This window comes from Marmota marmota, unplaced genomic scaffold (genome assembly GCF_001458135.2).
Source record: "Marmota marmota marmota unplaced genomic scaffold, marMar, whole genome shotgun sequence".
Lineage (NCBI taxonomy): Eukaryota > Metazoa > Chordata > Mammalia > Rodentia > Sciuridae > Marmota > Marmota marmota.
In genome coordinates this window covers 19,583,364-19,609,464 of record NW_026000242.1, presented here as the reverse complement: position 1 = coordinate 19,609,464, position 26,101 = coordinate 19,583,364, and the positions used below count along the sequence as shown (strand labels likewise).

Genomic DNA, 26,101 nt, shown 5'->3' with positions numbered 1-26,101 from the left:
AGAGTAAAGAAGGGGGGGGGGGTGTTCAGTGATTAGGCTAGAGAATAGTAAAGGATAAGTCATGCTGCTATATTAAATTATATTTGATCCTATAGGCAAAAGATACCCATTGTAGTATTTTAAAGAAGGAAGTCACATTAGGATTTTTTTATATTATTTCTAATTAGTTATACCTGACAGTAGAATGCATTTTGACACATCATGCATAAATGGAGTGTAACTTCTCATTTGACTGGTTTTACATGATGTAGAGTTACACAGGTCATGTAATCATGTATGCATATAGGGTAATAATGTCTGATGCATTTTACTATCATTCCTACCCCTATGCCCACTCACCTCTGTCTAGTCCACTCAATTGCATTCCTATATATCAGCAATGAATCTACTGAAAGAGAAATTAGGAAAACTGTCCTACTCACAATAGCCTCAAAAAAAAAATAAAATATTTGGGAGTCAATCTAACAAAAGAGGTGAAAGACCTCTACAAGGAAAATTACAGAACTCTGAAAAAGAAATTGAAAAAGCCCTTAAAACATGAAAAGATCTCTCATGCTCTTGGACAAAATTAACATTGTCAAAATGGTCATACTACCAAAAGTTCTATACAGATTTAATGCAATCCCTATTAAAATCCCAATGACATTCTTCATAGAAATAGAAAAATCAATCATGAAATTCATTTGGAAAAATAAGAGATCCAGAATAGCCAAAGCAATCCTTAGCAAGAAAAGTGAAGCAAGAGACATCACAATTACCAGACCTTAAACTATTCTACAGAGCTATACTAACAAAAATGGCATAGTATTGGCACCAAAACAGACACGTAGACCAATGGTACAGAATAGAAAACAGAGACAAACCCACATAAATAGTTATCTCATACTAGACAAAGCCACCAAAAGCATACATTGGAGATAAGATAGCCTCTTCAACAAATGGTGCTGGGAAAACTGGAAATCCATATGTTGCAAAATGAAATTGAACCCATGTTTCTCACCTTGCACAAAATTCAACTGATTGGTTCTTACGTCAGTAGTCTCAAATGTTCTGGTTGAAGTATAAGCCATATTATACCATTCCTTTCCTGAAACTATCCCCATAATTAGTCATCTCATTCAGAGTATCAAAATCCTTATTTAAAATAAGGCCCATCCCCTCTAATTTCCTCTCCTAGTTTTTTATCTCATTTGCAGTTCCTTTTTACTGGTCCCCTTGCTATTCAGTGAGCAAATCTGTAACACTCCCTTACTGGGCCTTTATTCTTGCAGTTTCCTACTTGGAATGATATCCCCCATGATACCTACAAGAAAGCTTCCTTATCTCCTTCAAGTCTATGCTCAGATGTCAACTTTGCATTTACCTTCCCTCACCATCTTGTTTTAAGTTATAGTCTCTGACAGTTCTTCTCCTCATTGCCTTCTTTGTTTTCTCCATGGCCTATATCTCCATTGAGTATTCTGTGTGTTTTACTTATTTATGTTTTAAATTTTCTAATATTCCTCCACTAAAATGTGAGATCCAAGTATGTAATTCACATTAGCAGACTTTTCAATAAGTAACTGTTGAGTAAAAATGTTTCAATCAACTATAGGGTTAATCTCAAGTAAACTGACATGTCTATGTTTCCCAATCATCACAATTTATCTCCCTAAGATATATTCTTTACTATCCAGGATATGTTTTAGATTTTTTACTTCTATCAAAATTTACTCAATAAACATTTTGGTTTAACATTTGAGGACTTATTTGCTCTTACAATCTAAAATGTTCAAAGTGTTTTTTATTCATTTTTGAGGTGTCTTCTATATTTTGGAAGGTTTTGTCATACCTTACATTCCTGGAAAAGAATATTCTTAATTTTCCTAACTTATCTCAGTAACTCATAGTCCTTGATATAGTGTTTTACACACATTAAGTATTCATTATAATTATTCATAGGAAGGCTTGTAAAAATGAAACTGAAAAAGACTGTGTGGCTCTACAATCTTTAGCATCCCTCTTTTTAGATATTATACTCAGCTAGAATTGTGAGTGTGTGTGTGTGTGTATATATATATATATATATACACACACACACACACACACATACACATACATATGTGTGTGTGTGTGTATATTGTATATATATTCATTCATTCATTCACTCAGTGAATATTTACTGACATTGTTCTAAGTGCTGGAAATAATAGTGGGGAAACAGGAATCATATGTTAGTGAAAGACATAGATAATAAACTTATCAATATTAGAATGGCATCAAAATATTTTGGCCCAAATCCTGAAATCTAAGGTTAATATACAGCCAGGTTTTAAGCTGAATTATCACCATTATAGAATGAATTTGAAGTATAGATATGAAATTTTATCCATTGAAATGTAGCTATTACTATAGCAGTCATATTGTAAAAGTTTAAGAGTCAAGTTTTATACTGGGATAATAATTCCATAGCATTATCAACTAATAAATCCTTTTAATGGTCAACTATCTTGCATATTTGGAATACTAAACAGTAGTCTGTAGTGATCTACAGTTTTATAGAAGCAATCCTACAAAACATGCTATTTGTACTCTTTGCAAAAGATAAGTCTTGGTTCTAGAAATGTGACAATTTACAGCATAATTAGCTTTCAAGATGTCAGAATTTCTCCTGAGTTTCTATTTGCACCACAACCTTCATCACATCATACAAATGTTAGCAGCTACTGTAGTAAAAAAAAAAGTAACCAATGATCCTTCCTTAGTACTGTTTGCTATGTTGGTACTGTAACTTGCAAAGTCATGTTTCAAGGCTTTTCTTGGTTAAAGTAGCCATTTTTTACTAGTTAGATGCTTTCATTACATCTTGTTTTAACATTGTTTATTAACAAATGTTGTGAAAAATCTTGTATGTCATGTAGTTCTGTCTTTTGTAAGGAACAATGATAAAAATGGTTGACATTTTCTCTGTCATGGTCAAGTATGTTATATCAGATACTGTAAGATTTCTGAACACATAATGGAAGATGTTTTTTGAATAAAACTTCCTATGTTTGTGATTCCTAAATCAAATATAGCTTCCACATTTATTGTATGGTCCATGATAATTACATAATGCTTTATTTATTTTTCATTCTGTAATATATCTTCTATCAGATCTATTTTTGTCAACTGTTTGCAACTAAAAATCTCTTCATATGCAAAGAAAGTAATTATTGGTTTAATTAAGTTACCTGTGGTTACACTTTAAAAGGGCTTTAATTGTATTTGTGTGTTGTGGACAATATTGAGGTAGACTTTTGACTTAGACTATTGAGTAATTGATTTAATAATACTAGCAATAATAATTTTGGAAAACATTTTCATTAATATATTTACTAGAGTCTTAAACTTAAGGTCTTTAGGCAATCTCAGAACTTTTTAATCCATCTCCTAAAAATTATTGGCCATCTGCATCAATGATTTTGTCAAGGTTTTTTTGTGACCTTCATATATCAAAACCATAAAAGGAATTTTTGAAGTGAGAAAATAAAAAAAATTAGGTATTTCAAATATTTATTCTCCATTTTTTAATTTTATGCTCATATTGAAGTGATTTACTTTGAATTCTTTTATAAATGATATTCTTTTTTTCTCCTTGAGAAATTTTGAAGTGGTAAAGTTGATAATCCATTTTTTTTCCTCATAATATGGGAAGTATTCTGAAATAGTACTTCCTCTTGAAGGACTCATGGTTTAATAGAACTGAATAGCTTACAATTTAATGTTATTTTTTATAAATGTCATTTAATGTTTCAAATGCTGGTATGTCAAATAATTCTATGAAAATCTGGATTTCACTATAATTTAACATATGTATAATATTTGACATTTATAAAAATATGTATGTCATTGATATATATAAAATAAGTTGTTATAAATTTATCATAATTATAAAAAATATAATTTTCTACAATAGTTTAATATATTTATAATATAAAATATATACTTTTGTTAGATTTTTTCTTTTTTTATTCATTCTAATTAGTTATACATGACTGCAGAATGCATTTCAATTCATTGTACACCAATGGAGCACAACTTTTCATTTCTCTTGTTGTACACAATATAGTCTCTTACCATATGTGCAGTCATACATGTACTTAATGTAATGATGTCCAGATGTCCATCTCATTTCACTATCTTTCCTGCCCCCATTTCTCCTCCCCTCATCTCTCTCCCCTTTGTCCAATCAGAATTCCTTCATTTTTCCCATGCGCCCTCCCCAATTATGGATCAGCATCTACTTATCAGAGAGAATTAAGTGCTTCCAATGTTATTCCTTACCTTTACCAAGCTAATATATTCTCCTAATATTTGTATTGTCAGTCTATTTCTCTATTTATTGGACTCTAAATTCTTCATTTACATAACATTAATTTTTCAACTTTTAAAATTTTATTCTTGTAATATATGTTTATGTTTCAGACTAAGTAAACTTCAACTTGTAGAGTACATGAAGGGATTATTTTCCCTTTAGGTGGTATATACTTATATTATTATAACTAATATATTTTTATATTATAATTAAAATAATGTAATATTTCAAATAAATCTAAATGACATGGCTTGCTGGCCTTACTAACATGGTTACCTTTATGCTTAGATAAATATTGATATTGTTTATTTCTAGGATGTCAGAACAATATGTTTGTTAAGCCTACAAGAAGGTAAAAAATCAAATAATAGATCAAGTTAAATACTGAAATTGAACTTTAATAAATATTAGAATACTAAAAAAATTTTATATGGACTAAGGGTATGAGTAGTCACAGAAGACCTTTGTTAGGAAGTAATATTTAACAGAGACTTGAATGAAGAGAGCAAACTGAAGGTATCTGAGGCGGGTGATGAAAACAAAACAAAAAACCAAATGCAACAACTCAGATCCAGTGAGTGTGATCTGAGACAGGAATGTCCTTTGCCTGTTTAACGGACAACAAGGAAGCCAGCCAGAGTGAATAGAAGTATGTAAAGAGAATGCTACTAGAAATGAAGTTGGATGGGTTGCCAGGGACTATGACATGGATCCTTGGAAGCTTGGTAAGGACTTTACTTTAGATGCTGAGTGCATGAGAAGCCAGCAGTAATTGAGAGTAAAGGATAAAAATTATTCTGGGGTTTTGTGAATAGACTATAGGGAGAGAACTGCCGCAGACTGACCAGTTAAGAGGTTACTACATAATCCAAAGAGGTTCTGATGGTTTTCTGCACTAGGATGGTGGCTATGGAGGTAGAAAAATACTAGGATTTTTATATTAGACCTGTATATTTAGTTCTGGGGCATGAAAGAGAGGTACTGAACAATTTCAAGGTTTTGACTGAGCAATTGGTTGAATGGTTTGCTGAGTTGAAGGATACGGATAATGGAGTATATTTCTTAGGATGGAAATGGTCTTGCAAATTAAGATTTCTAATTTGAATATATTAAGTTCAAAAACATCATAGTGGAAATAATGAAGAATTGGTAAGAGGTTGGAATATGAAATAAATTGGCAGTCATGAGCATATTGAGATGGTCTTTAAAACTATAGGAGTGGTCAATATTTGGCTCTGCTTCACTCCAATATTGATATTCCAAAAAAAAAGAGAAGGAGTGAATTGTTGAGATCAAGTAGTAGTAGTCAAAAATACAGAAGAAAGCCTGGGAGACTGTAGTGATCAGGAAGTCAAGAAAGAAAGGGTTTTAAAAAGGTCAAAACCATCAACTATGTCAAATTCTGTAGGTGAGATTAGAGAAATATTATTATATTTGGCAATGTGAATGACACTGTAATGTTGAGTTGTTTTGTGAAGTACAGAAAAATGAAGGTCTGGTGTATGAGTTAGAGAAAAAAAGGGCAAAGTTGAGATAACAAGTATAGACCTTTTTTTCCCCTTTTTTTTCCTTTTTTCTTCTGTGAGTTGTGATACTTCATAGCACAGATAAATATCATGGTAGATGTGGTGGGATTTGGGGGCTGGGAGTTTGTTTGTTTTAGTGTTCAATAAAAGTGAAAAAAAGGAAATAATTTTAGGAGTAAAGTTTTTTGAAAATTTGAAAGGATTGTCCTTTCACTGTAGAGTGAGCTATTCATAAAATAAATTATAATTGACCATTAAGTAAGGATCTATAAATATGTAGACAATATAAATCCCTGGCTTATCAAACCAAAAATTAAGTACCATGCCCAGAGGCTATGTCTAATGATCTTATTACAAAGATTCAGGTTCTGTATGAATCCTGTATGGGTTTAGCCCATATAACTTTAACTTATTCCTTTCTTTGGAAAGGTCAGGAGAGACCATCAGTGTAAAAAAAAAAAAATCTAAATCATGAAATATTATTCTTCCACATTTTTTTCTACAATGTGGTAGAAAAACATCGCAAAGGTCTATTGAAGAAAGTACTTGTAGCGGAGTGGAGTAGAACAGCCCTATAATCCCAGCTACTCCAGAGACTGAAGCAGGAGGATCTCAAGTTCAAAACTAGCTTTGGCAAGTTAGAGACCCCCTCTCAAAATAAAAAAGAACTGGGGATGTAGCTTAGTGGTAGAGCACTACTGGGTTCAATCTCTAGTACCTTTCCCCCATAGTACTACTTTGTGCTGAACATTGAGCCTTATAGTTTGGTTTTTCTAAAAAATCATGTTTGAATGAACTTAGTATTCTAGTAGGTGAGTATATTAAGAGTAGGGTAAGAGTTAGGCTTTTTTTTTCAGTTAAGGTATATTCTGTTCTCATATAGACAAGAGCATGTCTGTTGTTAATAAAGTTAAACCACCTAGCAGATATTAGTCCATCAGAGACAGCTCTGAAGGCTAGTCTCCTTCAGATCCTTTGTATAGTTTGTTTTTTTCAGTCAGCTATGTAGCATGGGGGTTCATCACAGAACCCCCATCAAAAAAATGATTAAATTTTTAAAAATTAGGATAGTTGACTGCAATTTATGCAGTTAGACGTTTTCCAGTTATATGTCTTGCTGTTAACCAAATTCATAAGGGAATTTACTTTTTCCCAGAATCTGTTTTTTTACTGGACTATATGGCCAAACCTAATATTAAAGAATTATAATAGTTAAGTGTTTATTTGTTTGTTTGTTTTAAGCAGTAAGAAATGCTTTTCATTTCATGAGCACCTAGGTTAATTACTGATGTTTTGTTTCTGGTACATATCAATTTGGGTAAGGTTTTCTGGTTTTGTTTTTATTTTTGTGTGTTTGTATTTTACTTTTTTTTTTTATACTGCCGATTGAACCACCCAGGGGTTCTCTTAACCACAGAGCCACATCCCTAGCCCCCCACTTTTTTTGGTACCTGGGATTGAACTTGGGAGCACTCAACCACTGAGCTACATCCCAGCCCTATTTTGTATTTTATTTAGAGACAGGGTCTCACTGAGTTGCTTAGTGCCTTACTTTTGCTGAGGCTGGCTTTGAACTGTTGATCCTCCTGCCTCAGTCTCCCATGCTCCTGGGATTACAGTCATGCATCACCACACCCAGTGTTTTTTTACATTTTTATCAAATATTTTTATTTTTGATATCCCAATAAAAACTGAGGTGGAACTCAAAATAATAGAATGGTTTTTTTTTTTTTTTGCGTAGTATGCAATTCCCTAATTTAACAGAGTAGAAATCTTGTTTTTTTAAGATATAAGAAACATATAAGTTTTAAAGGATGATTAACACATAGCAGGTCATTTTTGGAATTTCAAAATACTTCAGAAGTGTTTTTCTTTTCCATTTGCACGGAAGCAAGTTGTATGCTTACTATCACAAGTGGTTAAATCAGAAAAAAACAACATTCTATAGAAAAATTAGGATATTAATTTTAAGGATAATAGTAAGTGAAAAGGAAGCTTACTATATTGTAATTATAGTGCTTTCCTCTGGAGTGAATGACTGTTGGTATATTTTCCCATAATATCATTTACCAAAATCATTTTCCATTCATAAATTAGTCTATGGGAAAATTTCCTATTTAATTTAAAACTCTCACTAAAAAAATATCCCACAGGAAAACAGTATTCCATTTTTCTGTGGCCCCCAATCTAGTGCCAATACATATATTCACATTCAACAGAATGATTAGAAGTAAAAGTTAAAATACCATTAAAACAAGGTCACTTGTCAAAATATGATTTCTGTACCTTAGAAGAGAAATGTAAATGGTTACAAAATCTTATTCAATCTTCAAAAGAACCATCCACAGTGGGAGAGGTCATGGTAGAGCAGTGAGAGATTTCAGCATTCTCCTTTAATCTGATGAAGATGAGAAATGCCTGAAACATCAAAATTCCTTTATAAGTCCATAATATTAAAGCCCCTCCCAAGAACCAATTTGGTTAAAATTAATTTCCTAAAAGTATGAAAATTGTTAAAAGGACCCTTTGATTTCTTTGAAGTTTTACTTTGAAAACTCCTCATAAAATCAACATAGTGAAGTCCTGAGAATTTTTTTTTCCTTTCTTTCTTAATTCCTAGTGCATGTGGTACTCTAGATATAAAGGTAAAGTATAAAAAATTAGTTACATTAAACTGGTAACATTAGGGAAGACATTTCCAACGTAATGATATTTGAATAGAGACCTGAAGGAGGTAAGGTCATAGCCATGCAGATAGGTATGTGGTAGTGAAGTTTCAGGTAGAGGGAATAGCAAGTGAAGCACGCTGAGGCAGAAGAGTTTTTGAGAAAAGGAGATCATGGTGACTGAAGAAAAGGTGGTCAGAGAAGTCAGGGGTTAAGGTAGATATTGTGGCATGGAGAAGGGTTTGGAATTAGTGCAGGGGCAGACAGTGTAGGCTTTGTGTGCTGTTGTAAGGCCTTGGCTTCTGTGAGATGGAGTCACTCTGGGTAATTTGAAACTATATACAGGGCTTGGCATGGAAGGGTAATTATTAAGATTTATATATGTAGTTGCCTTTGGTCTTCAAAATGTCTGCTTTAAATTTCATTATTTTAAATGCGTGTATCATGCTACCTAACTATACCTGGAGGCTCAAAAATGAAGTACTGGTTTGTCTACCAGACCCTGTCTGCCATCAATCCATTGTTTAAAGAATCAAAATTGCCTTACATTCAGCCATATAGTGAATAAGCCAAAAGCTTTATTCATACCATGTCATACACTGAATTTTATATTCAAATATTTCCCATAGATGTGGTAATTATTATATATAGAAATTATTCCTGGTGATTTTTATTATACAGGTCTATAACATTGTTTAATTTAAAAGTATAATCTTACCAATAATATAAATGATATGTTTTGGGTAAGAAATCAATTCAATTCTCTGATCTTTGTTCTTTCATTCAAAAAAATATTTTAAGTTCCATCAAAAACCAAATTGAAGCTGTAATTTTGCTCATTGAATTCTATTTTGCTCAGTGTAAAACCCTGAAATGTTTTCCTGTAAAAAAAAAAAAATAGCAGTTTCTAAGCTTATCTTTCCACTCAATAAAAATAACCAATAACTCATTAAAGTAGCATTTTTACAAGTTTAACTGTATATTTAAATCACAAATTAGAGCCAAAGATTGTCAGTGTGGTCAAAAACAAGACCAACTATGATGGCATCAGCGTGTTTCATTTTAAGTAAAAAGACTAATAGGTTAAAAGTAAAAGGATGAATAAAGATACATTCTATTAATACTAACCAAAAGAAAGCTGGCTTGCTATATTATCAGTCAAAATAGGTTTTGCAGCAAAGAATATAACCAGAGATGATAAAGGTTATTTTACAATACTACACTTTTACACATCTAATAACATTTTCAAAATACATGATGCAAACAACTGATAGAACTGCAAGGAGACACAATCTGGACTTAGATATTTTAATACACCCTTCTCAATAATTAAGATAGAAAATCAGAAAGGATTTAAAAGACTTGAACAAACTGTTTACCTAATTGATATATATAGAATATTATACAATACCATTAGCATATACATTATTTTCAAATGCACACAGAACATTTATAAAGGTAGGTCATATACTAAGCCACAGAATGAGTTTCAATGAATCTAATAAGATTTAAACCTCACAAAGTAAGTTCTCTATCCATAATAGAAATGAAATTTGAAATCAATAACAAAACCAGGCATTATGGTGCATGCCTGTAATCGCAGTAACTTGGAAGACTGAGACAGGAGGATTTTGAGTTCAAAGCCAGCCTTAGCAAAAGCAAGGCGCTAAGCAACTTAGTGAGGTCCCATCTCTAAATAAAATACAAAATAGGGCTGGGATATGGCTCAGTGGTTGAGTGCCCCTGAGTTCAATCTCTGATACCCCCGCCAAAAAAATAAAATAAAGGAAATCAATAACAAAAATCTATGAAAATTCAAGAATTTGGAAATTAAATATACCCATGAATCAAACAAGACACCAAAATAGAAAATTACTGAATGAATAACACAACACATTAAAATTCAAGAGATGCAATAAATAATTAAAGTCAGTGTGATTACCGAACATCAATGAATGTTTACAGTCATGTGTTCACACGTTAGTGAAGCAGTTCTCTAAAAATTAGTAGGCAAAGTAACCTTAATATTGAGTACATGGAGCCAGAAATTATGTTTTAAGTATTACATAGTTAAAAATGACTAGACCCCCAGGAAGCCAGCCCAACTTATGTTTATCTTGAATTCCAGATATTACATCTTATTCTCAAAACCCACTGAAATAAACTCCTGTTTTATCCTGTGGTTAACTAGCAATTTAATGTACAGGATTTAAATGAATACATATATATGTGTGTATATATATATATGTGTGTATATATGTGTGTGTGTGTGTGTATGTATGTATGTATATATATCAAGGTTTGGGTTTAGGATAAATTTTGACTAAAAAATCTGGCAATATCTAGCCCTTGAAGTTGGTACAACAAACTTTAGCAAGAAATGTCTTAGTTATCTTCTGAGGTTTTAATTCCAGAATAATTCTTGGTTATATGCTTTGCTGCTGAACTACAGTGTTTTACATCTTTTCATCCAAAGATTTGAGAACAGTGTTATATTCAGGCTATTAACATGTTAATAACTTTAAATGTTTTGTTTCCTCCAATCAAAACAATGACTAATGATACTTAATTTTATTCTGGATAGCTTATAGCTTAGTGTCTACATGAATTTGTTCTCAGATTCTTAAGTCTCCAAACTTACACTAAATAATTTGAAAGAAAAGATTAGTATAAAAGATGGCACATTGAGAAGAAATATTATTCAAATTACTTGTTTGCATTAAACACTTTTTCCAAGGAACATAGTACCTTAAACAAAATAAAATCACCTGTTTATTTTAATGCATTGCATTTTAAACTATATCATTGCTATTTGCGTGTGAATTAAAGATAATCATTAATAGGGTATAAGTCAGACTTGCTGAAAAAATATCTTCCAATATTTTTTCAAGGTATTCAAATAATGCTTTTACATAGGAGGTTCTTACTATGTATACATTTAGCATTCTGATAAACAGATTAGGAACAAGTATTCAAATAATGCTTTTACATAGGAGGTTCTTACTATGTATACATTTAGCATTCTGATAAACATATTAGGTTAGGAACAGTTTTCTATGTCATTAAATATTCTCTAAATACCAGTTTTTATTGGCTGTGGAATTTTTTGTTGTATTAATATACCATCATTTAATCCACTTAGTTTCTATTGCATTTATTCTTCTGATATCTTGATATTAAAATACTTGTAAATAAACATGTCATGTACAATAATTTCTTATTTAAATTACATTCTAAGAAAAGGATCACTGAATAAAAGGAGAAAAGAGAAATCATTTACTAAATAAATTTTCCAGCTAATATGCCTACACTTTGTTGCAAGCCCAGTTTGTGCATGCATATTTCTTATTAAAAAACAATGCTGTTACTTTATTTTCAATCTTATAAGTATGAATTTAGAGGTTTTGTTGTTGTTTGGTATTGGGGATCGAACCCAGGGCGCTTTACCACTGAACGCTGTTATTTTGCCATAGGGTCTCCCTCCATTGCAGGGCCACCAAAATGATCTGGAACTTGCATTATTCCCATCTCAGCTTCCTGAGTTCACAGCATTATAAGAACACGTGCAGCGCCTGGCTATAAGTGTAGTTTTAAATATAAAATATTTCTTCACCATCAAGTTTGCTATTCAAAGCTATGACATACACTAAAAGAATCTTTGTTAAATCTATCTTATCAAATAATACCTTTTTGTTAATCTACCTTTAAGCTTAATGGACTAACCAGTTATTTTTACAGATTAATATTTTTACGAAAGAAAGACACTTGCCCTCTTTGATTAATGTTATTAATCCAAACTTCAATGAAGTGAAAATCTGATTATCATCCACACTCTTATTTTTAATTAGTTTGAAAATATGTACATACATTTCTGGCAACAACTCTTTTAAGGTTATTTGGATTCAAAATAAATTTTAAGGCATTAATTTAATGAAGGGATAATTGGAAATATTTTGGTTTTAAAATAATATAATAGGGTTACGTAAGCATAATTTGTTGGCTATGTTTAACTAATGAAAATTATGTGATAGGGAATAAAATGTATATAATTTAAAATTTTATAATTAAAAATATTTTGTGAAATGTAAAGGATAACATCTGAGAGAAAGAATGATACTTTGTTAAGGAGATCTCAATTTAAGATCTTTTCTACATGAAGAAATCAATAATGTTATCCATTGGCAAGAAGGACATAGGAACATGTTTGCTACAGGATTTGAGTATTTGTCAAGTGCTTTAAGATATTAATGCAAACACAACAGTATTACAGATTTTAATTTCTTCTGTTTTGATCCTAGCTGAGAGATGTAAATTCTTAGGTTGAGAATAACAGACACATCCTTTCTAAAACAGAAATAAAGAGTTTTTTCTAGATGGCTTATAAATCATGCAAAATGAATTATTTGGTAAATGAGATATTTTGAATTTTTTTTAATAGCTGAAATTATTATAGTACTATCTCTGTAGACCAGCCAAAATAATAGACTGATTCAGAAGGCAGTATGCTTGCTATTAAGGCACCTTAGGACCTGCAGGAAATAATGTCAAGACACAAATCACATAATCACTAATTTATTTCCTGGCTCCAACACCTACTAACAAACCTTGGACAAGACCTTTAACCTCACTATGCCTCTTAATTCTTCCTTTGTAAAGAGGGTTTACTAACTTACAGGTTTGTGGTAAGCATAAAATTGGTTAATACATGAAAAGCATGTAAATATTGTAGAATACTATATTTTTGTATGTTTATGTTTATGTAATGTTTTTGTCGTTTGTTCCAAGTCATAATTTAAAAAATATTTGTCAAACATACTTTATGCTGATGTGTACCATTGCAGATACAGTGTAGAATGTTTTATAAAATGGCAGGTAAGTAGAAGAGACTACTTTAAAATACCTGTTGAAAAAGAATTACATTACCCTCCACTTTAATGCTTGATTCAAAAGGTTACAAATTTATTATCAAATCTAGATCTGGAACTGCAACCCTAATTCAGTTTGTAATGTCAAGACATGAAGATCCTGAGGACTCTTACTAGACCTGAATGCTCAGTATCTCCTAAGCCTACTCAGAAATGAGTCATCAGTATAAGTCACGGTCCAAACTGAAATACATATAATTTCACATATGTAAATATAAAACTGCTACATATAAAATTAATTTTCACATTTAGAGACATTTTGAGATTTTTACTAGCAAAAGGCTTTACAAGGACAGATATTATATCAAATTACTATGTTAGGCTTACAATATTAAAATCCTAGTTTTTTTCTGCACACTATTTCAGAGCATTTGGAAACTACATGGCTGTCTCATTGAAAATGATTTATGCATAATTCTTTAACTGATTTTTAAGAGCATATGTGTATATTTATATATTTATTTCCACCCTTCTCCTCTAGAACTGGGTGGATAAAGCTGAAAAACAGATTCTTCTTTCTGACACACTCGATCTATCAGAACTCTTCCATCCAGACACATTTCTTAATGCTCTTCGCCAAGAAACTGCAAGGTAATTAAAACTAAAATGCTTTACCTATTTGTTTCTGAGGGTAATTAGATTTTGCTTTAGTCACTTCTAATCACATTGCCTTGATTATTGAGAAATGAATTTATTGTTGAAACCCAGATATTTGTTATTCCCTAATACTTTATTTTTTAAAAAACAGTTAACTTGTTAAGTTTAAAAAAACTAATGCTTTTAATTATGTATTTATTAGAATTGAAAAGATGAAATTTAAAAATTTAGTCATTTATCTAGACTTGTTTTGTCCAATATGAAGCTATTTAAATTTTACATTTCACATGTCACATGGAAATTTTAAAAAGTTAAAGATAAGACTAAAAATTCATTTTCTCTCACATTAGCTATGTTCAAAGTGCTTGATAACTAACTTGCTACCATTTTGGACTGCATGAAAACACTTTATCTTTATAGAAAATTCTACTGAACAGCACTGACTAGGCTTAATGGTGGAAAAAAGGACATTATAGTGAAGATCAAGTTCATTTCTATACCAGATGAAATAGTACCAAAAATAGACAGTACCAAAAATATATTTAATAAATTTATTTGCTTAATTACTCAGATTTCAGTTTATACCGTCTCAAGATCTATAAATATCAATATTTTAATTTTGCTAATAAATGTTTATTGAACACGTATTTTAGGCCATAGTTCAAATGGAGGGTGTAAAATGAAATGCCATGTACTTAAGGAATTCATAACCCTAAAGAAAGACCGATATATAAACAGTTAAATTTTAAAACATGGTGTAAAATCTAAGATATTGTGCATAATAGATCTTAATTTGAACGTTATAAATATATCAGTTTAAAATAATAAGACTATCTTCTCTTACTTATTAATTCCTGAGGATTTGGGAACAGGAGTTGGTTCTAGTGATTGAACCTAAGGGCTCACACATGCTAAATACAGGAGTTGGTTCTAGTGATTGAACCTAGGGACTCATGCATGCTAAACACTGTAGTACACCCCAGTTCCCCTAATAATTGTGACTTCGTGTGTGTGTGTGGTTCTGGGGATTGGACCCAGGGCCTTGTGCATGAGAGTCAAGCACTCTACCAACTAAGCTATATCCCCAGCCCTAATTGTGACTTTTGATGCTTTACTTTTATAGGGCAATGGGTCATTCTGTGGATAGCCTTAAATTTGTAGCTTCATGGAAAGGTCGACTTCAAGAAGCAAAGCTGCAAATTAAGGTATTAATTTTAGCTCTTTTGTTTGAGATGAGATTATGAAATTTCCATCTCAAAGCCATCTATTTTTATAGTTGTAATATCAGCAAAGTTAGATTGTGTTACATATGTAAAATAATCAAAATTACAATTTAACAAAAAATAGCTTATAATACAAAATACAAAAAAAATCTACTTGTATGTGATTGAAAATATACATCTAAATCATAACCACATAATTTGAGAAAAGGAAAATTGCATTAAAGAACTGACTTGTGAAAAGGTTAATTGTGTTCGTATCTAGAGTCTACTTTAAAAATTCCTAACTTTACTCTGTAGCGGCCCCACCATGGGAAGGTTTCCATCTGGTCTTTGCAGACAAAACTCCAGCTGACAGTACTTCCCATCTCATCCTACCTCATACTTGGGAGAAGAGAAACTGAGAATTGAATTATTTGAACTAGCTTTAAAATCTTGGGCCACTATAACTGGCAGCTTGGTGAGCAACACACAAAGAGGAACCCTCAGCTCTTGCTCTTGTGTTCAGTACATAGCTCAAGAAGAAATGGAAAAAAAGACAATTGGACATAGGCAGTGACCATATATTCTCATTGACTATTTTGACCAACTTAGTAGAAACAATTCTGTAATTTTGTGTGTGTATATTTTTATATATTTATATATATTTCTTTTTTTCTTTGTGTATATATTTTTTCTTTTTGTCTCATTAAAAAAAAATTAATTATAGTTATTTTTTTCCTTGCCTTGTCTTTTAAGGGTTAGGGTTTCTTATTAGTATATTACGATTTTGTTTTATATTGTTTTTCATTTGTTGTTTTCTCTTTTCTTCTGCTAAATCCAAATTCTGTTCTATCTTCCACTCTCTCTTTGTTATTTCTATTTTTTCTCCTCTTCCCTTGTAACCTTTACTTCCTACATCTCTTCTTCAGTCTGTTCACTTTTTGAAATTGTAGACTCTTTTCTACCTTTCTATCACATTTTCTTTTCTATTAACTGTATTCTTACCATCATTTAGCACTAATTGGTTTATATAATGCCTGCCCCCACCGTTAATGCTGTTGCAATTATTACTGCTGTGCATTCCATAGTTTACACCTGTTGTGTGATTTAATGCCAGATATAAATACATGTTTATTTATTGTTTTTGCTTTTGGCAATTGCTAACCCTACCATTTCTATTTTCTGTGGCAATTAACATTGTAGATGTTATAATAGAAATCAAATCTAGCTTAATACTGTATTTTGTTTGCATTGGTTTTTGCTCATTTGTTTTCCCCTATTTTGTGAGGTGCTGGGAACCCTACAAGGGCACTACAAATCCACAGGGTAGAAACTCTGGTGCTGAACTGAACGCAACCAAAAGATGGCATGCCTTGCCCCCCACACAAATTAATGACAGTCAGTCTTCAGCTATACTTTAATACAAAGGAAGGTCAAAAACCCTAACTAATGATCAGGCCCCAGGTAGAAACAGCTAGGGATGGGTCCCCAGGTGCAACCTATGGACTTCAATTGCTATCGAAAAAAAACCAGAAAAATAATACAAAAGCTATCAACACTATACCTATGAGGGGGGATCTCAATCCAGATCTCTCTAGGACACTTTGGCAAGTGAAGACTGGGCCCCAAAAAGATCCACACATAAAGAGTGGAAGAGAAATCCCAACAGATGCATAAAACCCAACACATGAATACAAGAAATATGAAAAAGCAAGCTAACACACCACCTCCTAAAGGCAATAATTCACCAGCAATATGACCTTCAAAATATTGATGAAATATCAGATAAGGATTTCAGAAGAATCATTATAAAAATGATCAATGAATTCCCAAAGAACATGGGAAAACAACTGAATGAATTAAGGAAGTCACCATAGACTATGAATGAGAAATTCAATAATGAGATAGAAATTTTGAAATCTTGGAAATTAAAGACACCATAAATCAAATACAATGTTCAGTTGAACATCTCTTTAATAGAACAGATCATGAAGACAGAATATTAGAGCCAGAAGACAAAGTAGCCAGCTTTGAACATTTAGAGAGTATTAAAGAAAATAAGTAACAATGATCAGAATATACAAGAATTCTGGGACAACGTGAAGAGACAAATTTATGAAGCATTGGAATTGAGGAGGACTGTGAGATGTGGGCTAATGGAATGGATAAACTCTTAAGCCTTCAGAATGAGATGGACATCCAGATATAAGAAGCATGCAGAACCCAAAAAGACAAGATCCAAACAGAACCTCTCCATGACACATTATAATTTAAAATGCCCAACATACAAAACAAGGATGAAATTTTTAAAGCCTTAAGAGAAAAACATCAGATTACATTTAGAGGTGAGCCAATCATAATCACTTCTGATTTCTCAGCACAAACTCTGCAAGCCAGGAGTGTTTGGAACAATGTGTTCCAAGTCCTGAAAGAAAATAACTGTCAACCAAAACTGCAATATCTAACCAAAACTGCTCTCATACCTGGCAAAGCAGATTTCACATCAAAAGTGATCAGACAAAACAAAGGTAACAATCTAAGAAGATAAAGCAATAAATATTTATGCCCCAAACATGGGTACAACTAATAACATTCAAAATTGAAGATGAAATTAAAAAACCAAGACAAGCAGAAACTAAAAGAATTCATAAGTACTAAACTGGCACTAGAGAAGTTTCTTAAAGAAATACTGCACATAAAAAATAAATAAATAAACCTCAGAGTTCACAAAAGGACAAATCTCATTTGAAGAGTAGTTAAAGCTGAATGAGAAATAGGATCAAATTAAACACAATAAATAAATCAAAATGGCAGGAATTAATATACATCTCTATAATAAAACAGTGTAAATGGTTTCAACTCTCTAATTAAAAGAAGTAGGCTGGCAGAATTAATAAAAAGAAAAAAAATAAGACCCAACTAACTATGTTGTTTGTAAGAGATGTACCTTACAGGATAGACAACCACAGGCTGAAAGTGAAAGGATAGAAGTTGATAAACCATGGGAATAGAGCCTGAAAACAAGCAGGAGGAGCTGCTCTCATATCTGGTAAAGCAGATTTCACACCAAAATGATCAGACAAAGAAAAGGGAACAATCCAACAAGAAGATAAACCAATATATACTTATGCCCCAAACGTGGGTGCCGCTAATTACATAAAAGAGACACTACTCAAGTTGAAGCCTTAGATAAACCCCAGTACAATAATACTGGATGATTTCATCACACCATCACGTCACATCATTAGATACGTCATCTATACATAAACTCATTAAAGACTCTTTGGACTTGAAAAATATTATAAATCAAGTGGACCTAATGGATATCTATAGAACATTTCATCTCTCAACAACTGAATATGGTTTCTTCTCAGCAGCTCATGGAACTTTCTCCTAAATAGGCCAAATTGTAGGCCAAATTGTAGGCCACAAAGAAACTCTTAGCAAATACAAAAACATATGTGTATGTGTATAAAATTCCTTGCATCTTATCAAATCATAATGACATGAAATTATAAATCAACATGACAAAATCCTATAGACACTATAGGAAAACATGGAGATTGAACAGTATTCTTTTGAATGATAAATGAGTAATAGAAGAAATCAGGGTGCAATTTAAAAGTTCTTAGACTCAAATAAGAATAGTGATACAACATTCCAGAACCTGTGGGACATAATGAAGGCAGTTCTAAGAGAAATTTATAGCTATGAAGTGCCTACATAAGAAAGATCTCAGGGTTGGGATTGTGGCTCAGTGGTAGAGTGCTCGCCTAGCACAAGTGGGATCTAGGTTTGATCCTCATCACCACATTAAAAAATAATAATAATAATTTGTTATTATTTGGTGTCCATCTACACCAAAAAATAAGTATTAAAAAAAAAACAGAAAAATCTCAAACAACCAAATGTTGCATCTCAAGGCCCTTGAAAAACAAACCAATTCCAAAACTGTAAAAGGAAGGAAATAATTAGAGCTGAAAGCAATCAACTTGAGAATAAAAAAAAAAAAAATACAAAGGATTGATGAAACAAAGAGTTGGTTCTTTAAAAAGATAAACAAGAAAAATAAGCCCTTAGCCAAACTATTACCAGACTTCTCAGAAATCCAGCTCATTGGGGACTAATTTTGAAAACTGCCAAAACTGAATCAAAGAACTTAGAAACTTAAACAAACCAATAATGTGGAAGGCTTTTTAATACTGCTTGAATATCATTACAACAAAGAAAAGCCCAGGACCATATGGATTCTGGCTGAATTCTACCAAATCTTTAAAGAAGAACTAATGCCAATACTCCTCAGATTATTTCATGAAATAGAAAGGAATAATGGGACACTTCCAAATTATTTCTACAAAGCCAGTATCATACTCATACCAAAACCAGATAAGGATTCAACAAGTAAAGAAAACTATAGACCAATATCCCTAATGAACCTACTTGCAAAAATGCATAATGAAATATTAGCAAATCATGCTCAACAACATATTAAGATTATACACCATGACCAAGTTGGTTTCATTCCAGGGATGAATGAATCGTTTAATATATGCAAATCAATAAATGTAATTCATCACATAAACAAGGACACTTAGTAATCTTGATAGATGCAGAAAAGGCCTTCAACAAAATTCAGCACCCATTCATGATAAAAACACCGAAGAAACTAAGGATAGAGGGAACTTGCCTCAACATCTTAAAGTCTCTTTATGAACAACCCAAAGCCCACCTCATCGTATATGAAGAAAAACTGAAGGCATTTCCTTTAAAATCTTGGACAAGACAAGGATGTCTATTCTTAACACTTCTATTTAATATAGTGCTAAAAATTCTAGCCAGAGTGATTAGGCAAGAGAAGAAAATAATAGGAGTAAGATAGGAAAGGAAGAAGTCAAATTATCACTGTTTACAGATACTATCCTATACCTAGAAGATAAAAAAATACTCCATCAAAAGACTGCTAGAGTTAACAAACAAATTTGGAAAAGTAGCAGGTTACAAAATCAATATACAAAAATCATAATAAGACCACCTGGTATATGATTTCATTTACATAAAATGCTCAGAATAGAGAAATCTATATGGACAGAAAGTAGGCTAGTGGTTGCCAAGGGTAGGAGGAAAGAAGTTAGTGGGGTGAGAACTTTAGGGTATGAAGTTTCTTTTGGGGTAATGAAAGTGTTCTAAAACTGAGAACAATGATGTATACTAGAACCCATTTAATATTTTTAAAAGTTTTGTATCATAAGAATTATATGGCAATAAAGATTTCATAAAATGTTTATTTTGAAAAAAATGACAGTTCCTTATGACCCAAAGGAGAAGCTTCAATAGTTATATGGGAAAAGCTGGATAGGTTGCTTAAAATATGTGATACATTGACATTTTAAAGATATAAACTAGCTAAATTATTGCAGTCATTTTTATTTTTCCTGATTGAATTGTGTTAGAAATCACATTATCTTTTTTTCTCATTTAAAAATCATGACCTTTTACTGTTTGTCACTGGTTTCAAATCTGCAAGTATCAGTGAAGTCATATTTTCTCACTTTTATCATTTATTGAAGTATGAATAAGTCTTGGTGTGTGCTAGCATTAAAATATCACCTACTTTTTTTTAACTGGTTAACAATTTTGTTTAATTGTTGATACTTATAATAAATGTAGAAATTTAACTCAGTCACAAGACTTAGGTTTTCTATGTGAGTATGTTTATCTAAATACTATATTTAGAACAATCTATTTAAAATTGTATATTACTTAATAAATATTTTTTGTTTTAATTTTACCTTACTTCAAGTTATATATAATTTACTTCTCCAAGTTATATAATGAAGTATTGTCTTTTGACATTCTTATGCTTTCATTTTTAAAAACATAAATATATTTAAATTTCACAAATGTCTAAAAATTTGGTAGATTTATGGTTTTTAAGTAAAATAAAGCTTAAATTTTAGGTTTATTTTTAAAGTATATAAAAGTCAATATTGGAATACAGAAGTGTTCTTAAAAATGGAGCAATTTTTATAATGTTTTTATTCAATGGATATGTATTGAGACACAGTAAACTCAAAATGTAATATTAAACTATAACTTACACTGTGAAGATAGTTTCAATTTGTCTTTAATCAATTGGTAAAGTTAGAATAGACCATTCTGTTATGAGAATTATAGTAATATTTTGTTGTACCTCATTCATTCCTTCAGTTATTCATTCAACAAATATACATATTTTTTAAATTTTTTTATTGTTGGTTGTTCAAAACATTACATAGTTCTTGATATATCATATTTCACACTTTGATTCAAGTGGGTTATGAACTCCCATTTTTACCCCGTATACAGATTGCAGAATCACATCAGTTACACATCCATTGATTTACATATTGCCATACCAGTGTCTGTTGTATTCTGCTGCCTTTCCTATGGCATTAGAGCAGATTATGCTAAGTGAAGCTAGCCAATCCCTAAAAAACAAATGCCAAATGTTTTCTTTGATATAAGGAGAGTAACTAAGAACAGAGTTGGGAGGAAGAGCATGAGAAGAAGATTAACATTAAACTGGGATGAGAGGTGGGAGGGAAAGGGAGAGAGAAGGGAAATTGCATGGAAATGGAAGGAGACCCTCAGGGTTATACAAAATTACATACAAGAGGAAGTGAGGGGAAAGGGGAAAATAATACAAGGGGGAGAAATGAATGACAGTAGAGGGCGTAGAGANAATATTATGCTAACTGAAATAAGCCAGTCCCCCCCAAAAAAAACAAAGACCAAATATTCTCTGATATGTGGATGCTAACTCACAATAAAGGGGGAGGGGGAATAATAGAAATTCATTATATTAGACAAAGGAAAGTGAAGGAAAAAGAGGGAGGATTGGAATAGGAAAGACAGTAGAATGAATTGGACATAACTTTCCTATGCTCATATTTGAATACACGACTAGTGTGACTGCATGTATATATGGTACATTTTACTGTCATGTATAACTAAAAGGAACAAAAAAAAAATAAAGAAGTATTCAGAGCAGAAGGAATATATGTGGAAGTGTAGAGGTGACAGATCATGTGCATTCAAGACCCCAGTTGAAACCAAGAAGGATTAGAGTACACTGTAGAGAAGAGGAAAACTGACACTAGAAAGTTAGGTGGTGTCAAGGCTTAAGTTATTTTTCAAAATTACCCTAAGGACAGGAGAAAGAGGTACCAAAGGATTTTAAAATGCAAAGAATGCATGATCAGATTTTTTTTTAAAGATTGATTTACCACACAGAATACATCAAGATTGAATCATGAAGAAATAAGAAGCCTGAACAGAGCAATAACAGGTAATAAAAACTTAAATTAGTAATAAAAAACTTCCCATGTAAAAGCCCAGGACCAAAAGGCTTTGCCGCTGAATATTTTAAAAACTAGTACCAATTCTCAAGTTACTCCAAACAATGGAAAAAGAAAACATTCTTCTAAACACATTCTATGAGACCAATATTACCCTGATACTAAAAGCAGAGGAGAACACACTAAAAGGGGGAGGGGGCAATATTTTTGGATGAACTGATGCAAAAGAATTCCTCACAAAAATACTAGTAAATTGAGTTTTATAACACATGAAATGATTTTAAAGATTATACAGAGCAATCAGGAAGACAAAGAAATCCAAACAGCTTCCAAAATGGAAGAGGGATCCAAATTGTCTCTTTATAGATGACATGATCTTCTAGAGAGAATGCCCAAAACTTTATCAAAAAAATTAAAATAAATGAATCCAGCAGATTTTCAGGATACAAATCAGCATGTGAAAATCATAGCTTTGCTCTATGAAATAGAAGAAAATAATCCCATTTGTGATATCTATAAAAAAATAACTAAGAATAAATTTAGCCAAAGAGGTGAAAGATCTCTTTAATGAAAATTATAAAACATTGAATAAAAAAAAATGGGAAAACATCTCATATTCATGGATTAGAAGAATATTGTTAAAATGTCCATACTACCCAAAATGACTTAGGCATAGAATTTTTATAGGCATTACATTGAATCCTATATTTACCAGATTTTTTATATATATGGAATCTCACACACACGCGTGCGCGCACGCGCGCGCGCACACACACACACACACACACATATCTTGAGCAAAAAGAACAAAGCACAAGGCATTATACTACCAGACTTAAAAATATACTACAAAATAGCATGGTATTATCATAAAACCATAGGAAAAGAATGAAGAAAGCATAAGTAAACTCAAGTGTAACCAACTAGTTTTCAACAAAGATACTAAGAAAATACGTTGAGAAAAGGATAGTCATTTCAATAAGTGGTGCTGAGAAAATTAGGTATTCAAAAGTGAAAGAATGAAACTAGATTCCAGTTACAAAATGGATTAAAGAATTAAATGTAAGACCTGAAACAATGAAAGAACTAGAAGAAAACATAATGGAAAATAGATTTTGGATAAAGCACAGGAAATTAAGGCAAAAATAGATAAATGGGATTACATTAAATGGAAAAGCTTCTGCACAGCCAAGGAAACAATTAACAGAGTGAAAAGGCAACCTAAAGAATGGCAGAAAACATTTGCAATTTACACACCAGACAAGTCCTTGATATCTAGAATACATAAGGAACTCCAAAAACTCTATAGCAAAATAAATAAATAAAGATAAAATTTTCTCCACAAAAGACGTACAAACAGCCAATTGATTTATTTAAAAATGCTCAACATCACTAATCATCAGAGAAATGAGAATCAAAATCACAATGAGGTATTACCTTACCTAGTAAGAATTTCCATTATGCAAAATATTAAAGATAATAAGTGCTGGCAAGGATATGGAGAAAGGAGTGCTTGAACATTTATTGGTGGAAATATAAATTAGTACAGTCATGGTTCTACAAAATATTAGAAATAGATTGATACAGCAATCCCACTACTAGGTATATAGCCAAAGGAAATGAAATTTATATGTCAAAACAAAACACACCCATGTTTAATTTACAACACATTTCCAATAGACAAAAAATGAAATCAACCTAAGTATCCATCAATCAATGGATAAAGAAAATATGGTACATATAGACAATGGAACACTAATCCTGTCATTTGTGACAACATGGATGGAAATGGAGATCATTATGTTAAGTGAAGGAAACCAGTCACAGAAAGACAGTTTTTGCATCATCTCTCTCAATATGGAGCCTAAACAAGTTGATCTCAAAGAAGTGGTAGTTACCAGAGTCTGGGGAGAATAAGTGGGAGGGAGGAATGGGGGAAGGTTGATCAGTGAATGTTATATTACAACTAAATAGATGTTCTGTTGTATTATCACACAGTAGGGTAACTATAGACAAACAATAACCTACTATAGTTCAAAAAGCTAGATTTTGAAATGTTTTTACCATAAAGAAATGATAAATGTTTGAGATAAATATGTTTAACCTGACTTAAACACTACACAATGTATATATGTAGTGAAATATCACCTGCTACTCCATTAATATGTACAATTTGTTTTATATACTAATTCAAACTTTAATTTAAAAATAATTTTTTAAAGATTTATTTAAGTGTAATGAAAGGTAGACTGAAGTTAAGAGTTAAGTCAAAGAAATTAGTAAACCATTTAGTAATTAGGGCCAAAACAGATAGCTTCCAGAATGGGGCAGTTATAGAGGGTGTGGAAAGAAAAGGACAGATTCAGAAAGTAATTCTTGGAAGTGGCAGGACTTGATAATTGGTGGCATGTGGAAAGTTACTGAGAATGAGCCAAACATATCTCCCCAGTGTATAATTAGGCAACTACGATCCTCAGTACTACCAATTATGATATGAAATCCTAGGGAATAGTGTTTCTCCTCAAATCAGAAGAGGAAATTTATGAGTTTATCTCAGTATATGTATATGACATAATCAAGTTGTAACTTAGCAAATTTTTATACTGACTATTGAAATTTAAAACTTGGTGAAATTTCTAGAAGAGGTCTTAGAAGAATTACCTTACCAGGAGATTAGAAGAACTCTTTAAACTTTAACTTGCATTTTTTAAGGCCAAAATATTTCATAAACTTTTATATTGTCTGTGTATTACATCAGTGGTATAATAGAATATTGAACTTAAATATTACATAATTCTGATTTTTAACTCCAGCTCTTTAAAAAAGTTGCTTTTTCAATGCAGCCTTACTATAAAACTAATGAAATGGTTATTTAAAACTATTAAGACGGGGAGGGAAGATGGCGGCGAGGGGAGTGCATTGCCCCTGTGTGCCGGGTCACTGTGTGGGACAATGACGAGTCAGGACGGCTAAAGGCTATCTTGTTAGGAATTTCCAGCAATAGTGGGGTGCTCTGGAACCTGGAGGAAGGATTTCCATCGCATGAGGATCGGCTACGGGGGCTCAAATGCGAGAGATTTGTCGCACGGAGGGTCACACTGCTTATTCAGCAAATCGCCCCGCGGTAGAGTCTGCGGCGCACGCTGGGAAACGAGGAGATAGCGACGCAGGGATACAGCGCTGCAGTTTCTGCCAGCTGTGCAAGCACTATACTCAGTGCTGAATTCTGGGTTCGAGAGGGGGGAAGGAAGTGGTCCAATTCGGTTCTCCACACCGGTCAGACCACAGAGGAGGCCAGTGGCCACCATCTTGGAGAGCTGACGTCACCATCCCTGTTTTCGACTGATCGCAGCTCATTCAGCCATAGAACAGGTAATTTCAGGCTGCCATTCGCCTGCGGCTTGCAGACAAATTACTCAGGCTCAGTGCTAAATAACCCGCGGAAACTGCTTCTTGGAGCCTGCTCTTATCAGAGCATACACCGAGCACGGAGCGGCCGAGTTCCCCCTCCC

General features: G+C 32.2%; 1 protein-coding gene across 3 annotated transcripts in view; it reads left to right on the top strand.

The window, feature by feature from the left end:
• LOC125613920 (cytoplasmic dynein 2 heavy chain 1-like) overlaps positions 1-26,101 on the top strand; it is a 121,011-nt gene that overhangs the window by 78,284 nt on the left and 16,626 nt on the right. For 2 of the 3 annotated variants that reach the window (XM_048795762.1, XM_048795763.1), the window contains 2 exons: positions 13,935-14,044; positions 15,174-15,255. In XM_048795762.1, coding sequence (XP_048651719.1) covers positions 13,935-14,044; positions 15,174-15,255 — 192 coding nt within the window. Of the gene's footprint in view, positions 1-13,934; positions 14,045-15,173; positions 15,256-15,570; positions 15,979-26,101 lie in introns of those variants that run through there. The other variant, XM_048795764.1, reaches the window with a different exon arrangement.